The 7,694-nt window shown below is 60.2% G+C and overlaps 1 protein-coding gene across 1 annotated transcript; it reads left to right on the forward strand.

Moving 5' to 3' along the window:
- The first annotated feature begins 2,503 nt into the window (after window positions 1–2,503).
- On the forward strand, window positions 2,504–6,891 carry LOC103899268 (CMRF35-like molecule 6). Its single transcript, XM_019472166.1, has 7 exons — window positions 2,504–2,540; window positions 2,650–2,988; window positions 3,800–3,935; window positions 5,040–5,146; window positions 5,707–5,759; window positions 6,346–6,483; window positions 6,757–6,891. The coding sequence occupies exons 1-7, from the start codon at window positions 2,504–2,506 to the stop codon at window positions 6,889–6,891; spliced, it is 945 nt and encodes a 314-aa protein (XP_019327711.1).
- The last annotated feature ends 803 nt before the right edge of the window (window positions 6,892–7,694 follow it).

Here is a 7,694-nt window from a genome sequence, read left to right on the forward strand (position 1 = left end):
TGGCTGCTCCTGGCAGCCCCTGCGCTGGAGAGGGGAGGGTTTGGAGTGCAGAGAGCGTGCGTCTGCTGAGCTGGAGCTGCCCACTGAAGACAATTTTGCAATAAAGCCTGGGTATCCTGCAGGTGCCTGTCCGTCTGTTTGTCCGCCCGCTCCCTCCTTTGGCTGCCGGCACCGCCTGGGGCTCTGGTGGCTGCTGATGCTGATGTGTGGGGCTGTGCGGGGACATGCTGTGGCGTGGCTGGGGGGGAACATGGGGTCACAGGGTGCCACGTGGGCGCCTGCTCCACCGCAGCCCGGCCAAGCCCCGGCACGGGGAGAGGAGCCCTCAGCCCTGCCAGCCCTGCCCAACACAACCAAACACCCATCTCCAGCCAAACATTTCCAAGCTCATCTGCAGCTGAGTGAGAGCCGGGGAAGAGTGTCCTTCCACAACTGTCTCCCCCACTACAGCAACTTTCCACCCTCAGCCTGAGAGCGAAGCTCACATCGCACCCAGCTGCACCATGGGCTCCTTTTCTCATTAGTCCTATTATTTCCCAGGTTCTGCAGCTCCAAAAAGCGGGCGCCTGCACTCTGCTGAAGCCCTGCAGAAACCCTGCTCTTTATGTGCAGCACCAGCAGCCGCATCAGGGACAGCAGCGTGGCCACCTCCACCCCCCGCCCGGGGCTACGCCACATCCCGCATTTCATGGCACAGCCAGCTTCACCGGTGTCCCCCCAGAAAGCTTTGGAGGAGAGTTGTTTCTCTTCAGCGCTGTTTAAGGTACCAAAATGTCCGAGGTGCCAGGAGCAGGTACGAATCAGGAACTTGCAGCCCGCTCCAGCCCCACGTGGAAAAACCTCCGCTGCAGACACAGCAGTTTGGCTGCCCAGGAAGGATTGGGCTGGGGAGCCCGGCCATGGGCACCGTACCTCGCCCTCCCTGCCGCTCCGCTGCCTGCTCCTGCCGGCTAGGTGCTGGGAGCCCACCAGGAGCACAGGGGCCGGGGCTGCGCTTCCACCCGCTGGGGTCCCAACTCCTCTGTTATTGTCTGCTCCTGGTGGGTTTGAAGGGCCTCGTCTTCCTGGACCTGGCTGGTGCCACCTCCCGGGTGAACACATGGGAGCGGGGAAGCTCCAGGAGGGAGGCACCAGGGGAGTGGGTGAGACCTCCCGTCCCCGCAGTGCCCCATGCGAGGACAGCCCCTGGCACTGTCAGGCAGGGACAGCCCTGCCCCAGAAATACCATGTGTGGAGCGGATGGAGGTGGCAGCTCTGAGGCAGAGCCACAGGGAACCGCAGGGCTCCCAGGTTGTTCTCTGCAGGGGAAGGGACCCGGGAGCAGCCGCACAGGGACGCGCAACAGCCCAGAGCCGGACCCGGGTGATGCTCAGGGCAGGGACCCTTTGCCCGCAGAGAGCCGCCGTCGGCAGCCAGGGTTCAGGGCCAGGCACAAGTCAGGGACAGGGAGAGCTCAGTTATGTCTCCGCCAAGGAACACCCTCAGCGCTGCTGAACTGGAACCAACCGTTGGCAATAAAGCTGTCTCCTCGCCTTCTCTAAGGCCAGAGCTGCGATGGTACCGGCAGCGGGTCTGTGTGTGAGGCTTTGGTCCGAGCCGGGACCAGCCCGTGGCTGTAGGAGAAAGACCCTGTGACACCCAGCACGGATCTGGTCCCTGTGCATGGCCTGCATTTGTCCTGCCTGTCCCCACCTGTCCCCAGACCTTTCCTCCCTCACCCCTGAGAGCTTCTTCCAAAGGGTTTGCCCAACCCAGTTGCAGGCTCAGCAAGTCACTGATGGCTGGGAGGGAGGGCACTGCGGGGGACTGGTACTTCCAGGAGACAAGGGATGGGGACAGGGCGGGAAGCCTGGAGAGACCCGATCAGTAGCACAGGGGCTACTGAGCCGCAGAGGGGCTGTGCTGGGGACAGCCCGGGGGGGGACGCGCTGGCCAGGGCAGCAGGGACGGGTGCTCATGTCCGGCTGCGCAGGGACAGGAGGCTGGGGCTCCCCCTCTGCCTTTCCCACGGGGGGGATAGGGTGCCCATGCAGGAGCACTGCGCCACCCTCGCTGCCCAACCTGGGGGCACATTTGGGGCTCAGGGGGTCCCTGTGCAGGGCTGAGCCACCCCTCGAGAGGCAGATCCCCCTCTGGGTGCCCTGCCTGGCCAGAGAGGCTGGGCAGTGTGGCAGCGAGGCAGGGAGAGGCAGGACTGTAGCCCGCTGTGGGGGGGCCGTGCTGGGGGCAGAAAGGGGAGCCCCCGGGGCGGGGGCAGGAGTGGGGGCAGGAGCGGGACAGCAGGGCTGAGGGGACAGTGCGTGGCAGTGCTCTCGGTGGCAGGGGAGGCAGGAAGTTAGCTGAGACCAGAGGGAACAAGAAACATCACACTCGTGCTAAACCCACAGCAGCAACAGATTTGGTGTCCCGGGCAGAAGAGGAAGTGAAGCCCCAGAGACACAACGAAGAAGGAGCGTGAGGGGCAGGAGGGCTGCCCTGACGCGCAGCCCACGCCAGCCTGCCCATGAGGCTCCTGCTGCTCGCCTTGATGATGCTGCCAGGTAGGGCTGAGGAGACCCCTGGGGCTCAAGCCCCGCACTGGAATGGCCCCATGGGGCAGGAGGTGCCGGTGTGGCAGCAGCACTCCTGTGGCTCCCTGTGTCTCCGCAGGCTGCTGGGCGGTGAAGGGACCTGGCACTGTGTGGGGATTCCTGGGAGGGTCCCTCTCGGTGAACTGTACGTACCAACCCGGCCACGAGATGAAGCCAAAATTCTGGTGCAAGCCGGCATTTGTTTATACCTGTGCTGTTGACATCATCATCACCTCGGAGCAGCGTCCCATGGTGTGGTGGGACCGATTCTCCATCCGGGACAACCGTATAGAGCGGGTGTTCATGGTCACCATGAAGGGCCTGACCAAGGAGGACGCGGGCACCTACCGCTGCGGGGTGCGAACAGGCATAACCAGTCGTGATGACAGTGACACTGTGAACGTGATCTTGTCGCCAGGTCAGTACTTGTGGGTCCCCCAGGTCCAGCGTTGGTTTGTCCCCCTCCAAGTGCTGGGAGCGGGGACTGCAGGGAGGGGTAGCCTGGAGGAGGTGGGTGCCCGGGCCCCGTGGGGTAGCCCCAGGCTGTGTCACCAGGGCTTGGCAGTCAGCTGCCGTAGCAGGTGCCATCTTCACCCATTCCCCGTGCCCAGGTCTCACCACGGCCCCTTCTTGGTGCCCCAGGGTCAGCCACCCCCATCGCTGGGGTGCACCACCCTGCTCTCCGTGCTCCATCTTCCCCTCTCATCAGATCCTGCTAGCCCTGTCTTTGCTCTCCTTGCTTTATTTTATAACACCAGGGAGTTCCTCACCCCCCTATGCCGCCCCATTTCCCGCTGTGGGGCAGCCAGTGCCTGTGGGCACCAGGCCCTGGGCTTAGGGAACATCCCTCTCCGTCCCCTCGCCAGGGATGAGCCCCTGGGGTGGGACACTTACCTGGGCTCTTGTGTTGGTGCCGGGCTGGGCAGAGGGTGCCCAGACCCCCTTCCTGCAGGGTGAACTCTGCTGCCTGTGCATGTGCGTGTGCACATTTCAGGGGGGGGGGGACAGGGACCACGAAAAGCCTCCGGGGCAGGGGCAGGGGATTACAGCCCTCCCACCTCAAGGAGTGCGCTCTGGACGTGGCAGAGTGGACCCAGCTTCTCCTGGTGTGACGGTAAGTGGGTCACTTCTGTCTCGCTGCAAAACCCACAGCATTTTCCCCCACGGAGGCAGGGAGACCGACAGAGCCTCTCCTCTTTTTGTTACAGCTCCTTCTTCCTCCTCCCCAGCATCACCCTACACCCTGACCACTGAGCACCCCGATCTCACTAGCTCTGTATCAGCCCCCACACAGACAACTCCCCAGGGGGAAGCCGTGCAACCAGGATCAAATCCCTCCCACCACGAAGGCTCCAGCCCTCCACAGTGAGTACCAGCTCCTGTTCGCAGCGGCCACCTCCCTCCATGAGGTCTCTGGGGCAGCTGGAGCCCTGCAGCCCCCCGGGCTCTTCACATCTCCCTTAAGGATTCAGACCTCCTGCTTTTGCCTTTAGAGACCAGCGTTTCATCCTCTCAGCCAGCTACTGCACATGGAAAATAATCCCAGCGCCCCTGGTCGCTTGGCCCCGGCAAAGCCCTGCTTGTCCCATGTCAATCTTGCAGCTGAAGCAAGGCGCAGGTTATCACCATGTGACAAGTGGTTTCTCGCTGCAGCACTGACCCCGTTTCCTTCCCCAAAATTCAGAGGGACCATTTGCTTGTGAGAAACCAAGTGCTGGGCTGGGTCCTCTTCTGCTTTGTAGTCACGTGCAGCCTGGCAGAGATAGTTGAGAAAGCACGAGACCAGAGTGGCAGAGCTTCCTCCCTCCGCTCCTGCCTCTTGGAGGTGATGCAGGAAGGGGGCAAAGCTGAGGCTTCCCATCAGCACGCTCAAGGGGTAGCTGGCACACTGACCTTGCCTGGTTGCCCATTACAACAAGGTCAGCAAATAGTGGAGCTAAACCAGAGCAAAATTAGGTGCAGGAACTGATCCTTAAAACAGGCGCAGCCTCTCAGACCCCAGACCCCCTTTCTTCTTCAGTTCTGCAGTTAGTTGAGAAAGCACGAGACCAGAGTGGCAGAGCTTCCTCCCTCCGCTCCTGCCTCTTGGAGGTGATGCAGGAAGGGGGCAAAGCTGAGGCTTCCCATCAGCACGCTCAAGGGGTAGCTGGCACACTGACCTTGCCTGGTTGCCCATTACAACAAGGTCAGCAAATAGTGGAGCTAAACCAGAGCAAAATTAGGTGCAGGAACTGATCCTTAAAATAGTGAAGACGCAGCAGCTCTCAGACCCGAGTGCCCCTTTGCTTCTGCAGTTTTCAGTTTGCTTTGCTCCGTGCCCAGCTTGCAGCCTAACCACCCCCACGCCCGATTCCTTTCCTCCCAAGGCAAACCCTGTCACCCACAGCAGCTCCCTGTGTGCCTGCTCCATGCTGGTTCCTCCTGAGTCTGCTTCCGAGAAGTGTGAGAACAGAAACTTTTTTCTTGCAGCTTGAACGTGATTGAGCACATCCTCACTCCAGGCATCGTAGTAGTTCTTCTTTTGCTTGCAGTTGCTGCTGGTGTTTTGGTAATGCTGTCCAGGAAGAGCAAGAAGGGTAAGTGAAGCTGTCACTGCCGCACACACGCTGTTTCTGCACCAGAGCCTGTCTTCTGCTATACTTGTTTTTTCCTCTATATTTCTTTTTTCTCTCCCATTCCCTCCCTGATCCATCCAGTTCCTGGGTCCGTCACTGAGACCTCCACCAAGGAGGTCTCCTTCCCCTGAGGGAGCGGTGCGACCATCCCACAGGTCTGATCCCCGTGGGAGTGGGGAATGGCAGCTCTCAGGATGGGTGCTGGCCAGCACGGCACCCACTTGAGTTTGTCTGGGCACCGTCAGCTTCTCCAGACACGCTCAGTTGCGTAGGCCAGGCTTGCACTAGGCTTGATGCAAAGTTTAAGGTCAGTGTGAAGGACGGAGAGGGACGGGAGGGGATGTCACCAGCTGGCAGGTGGGGTCTGGTTTTATTTGAAGAACTGCTCCAGTTTAGATGGTTGATGGGGCAACAGGTTCCCTTCCTGCTTTACAACGAGATTCACAGCAGCAGCGCAGTTTTTAATATGCTTTTTTTCCTCTGGTTTCACTCCTGTCTAACCATGTCCGTGCTTCATCCAGCCCTCTCCAGAGCCGCTATAGAGATGGACAGAACTCGCAGCGCATCACATACAGTAAGGCAAACCGCATGAGGTCTTGGGATGGTGTGCTCCAAACTTGCCTGGGGACGGGAAACATTACATCCTGAGCTGAGCAAACGAGCTGCCAGATCCGTTTGCTTTCAGCCAGGTTCATGGCCCTTTAGGCTGGGAGGGATCTTTCGGGCTCCGTTCGCCAACAGAAAGACCAGGGATTTTGTGTGACTATCGCAGAGTGTTCCTGGGAAGGGAATTTAGGATTGAGCTGAGAGGTTTCTCCCCACGCCCCTCCAAGCACGGGAGCTGCTTCTCTGGGTGAAACAGTCTTGGGAACCTGCAGCAAAGCACACCTGAGGAGACTGTGGGGCAGCCGATCTTCAGTCGCTGCTTGGGAAGCATTTTCTAATGTTTTCTGCCAGCTTTCGAGGAGGGGCCGGTGTCACTAACCAGATTTCCCCTGGGGAATGTTGAGCCAGCCCTTGCTGCAGGTTAAATTTTCCCCCAGCGCTCCTGCAGCTCTCGTCAGGAAAGGCAGCAGGACGGGAGATGTTCCCACCCCTGCGGGCTGCAGGCAGGGGAGCAGCAGCAGGTTCAGAGCTCATCCCTCTCCTTGGCGTGTCAGGGAGCGGATGCCTTGAACTACGCAGACATTAACCACGGTGCGGGCACAGCCGAGAGCCAGTTGTACAGCAATGCCAAGGCTTTCCGCTGCTTGGCAAACACCATGACCGAATACGCAGAGGTCAAGCAGAGCAATAAGGTAGGAGAATGCAAAGCAGTGCCGAGCTCAAAGCGGTGGGTGGAAAGCCGGGGCGGGTGGGTGGGCAGCGGGATGGGTTGGGTGGGTAGGGAGGGGGCTGCAAAGGGACATGCCAAGCTGGGGTGCAAATGACCCTGGATAATGTAGGTGCCCTCTGTGGATCCCACGGCTGCTCCTGGGTGCTTAAAGCAGCTGAGAGAGGTCCCAGCAGATGGTGTTCCCCTGGATAAACCCCACAAAGGATGTTTTTTGTTTATCCCACTCCTTTCCCAGCGTTTGGAAGAGGAAAAAGAGGCTATATATGCCAGCGTGCGGAATTCCCTGCTGGAGCGGCAGGAGATCTACGCCAACATGCCGTCAGCCCCACAGCCCAGAGTAGAGCCCTACAGCGCAGCGCAGAGGGTGTGAGCCGGCACCCAGCCCCGCAGGCTGCTCCTGCTGCCGGCAGTGCCAGCAGGACACAGGCTGGCTTTCCGCTCAGGCAGGAGCTGGCTTGGCAGTGGAGCTGCTGCTCTCGTAGGCTTGGACGTTTCCTTGGAGCAACCTTGAAGAGGATGAGGTTGAGCCGGAGGTGCGGAGTGGGATGAGGATGAAATCATCCCTCTGCATTTGGAGACCTCACCCGTATAGCAAGGATGCTGGGAATAAAAAACTACCCCTTGCATTGGGGTAGGCCAGTCCAGAGACCGGCCAGGCAGAGTGTGGAAGAGGCCGGTGGCGGGAGGTGAGGGTGGGCTGGGGGTGGCGGGTGAGCTGCCTGGCTCCCCGCACCCGGCACCCACCCTGCTTGCCCCTTTGGCTGCGTTATTCACCTGGGCTGAAGCTCCCAAACCCATGGGTCGCCTCAGACTGACTTTTTTTCATGCTGATGCCAGGCAGAGCTAGCAGGTCCTGGGAAGCAGGACAGAGAGAAATGTTATATCCAAATGCATTTGTTATATCCAAATGCCAGGGGGACCTGGGTGGAGGGTGTGGTGCATTCGCGTCTCGGTGCAAAGGAGATGGCAAAGGTGCTCCCGTCCCTCCTGCGCGGCTGCTGGGAAGCAGCTCCCCTGACCCCCCTGGTCCCACAGCCGCCAGGGAGGTTTGCTTCTGCTCTCCCCCCCCCGCCACCACCAAGGACCCCCCGCCTGGGAGTACACAGACGGGCTGTAACCGTGACCCTGCTCTTCTCTGCTTTGCTGATAATGTTTTCTGGCTCCCACTAAATA

This window comes from Aptenodytes forsteri, unplaced genomic scaffold (assembly GCF_000699145.1).
Source record: "Aptenodytes forsteri isolate BGI_AS27 unplaced genomic scaffold, ASM69914v1 Scaffold563, whole genome shotgun sequence".
In the NCBI taxonomy this organism is placed as follows: domain Eukaryota; kingdom Metazoa; phylum Chordata; class Aves; order Sphenisciformes; family Spheniscidae; genus Aptenodytes; species Aptenodytes forsteri.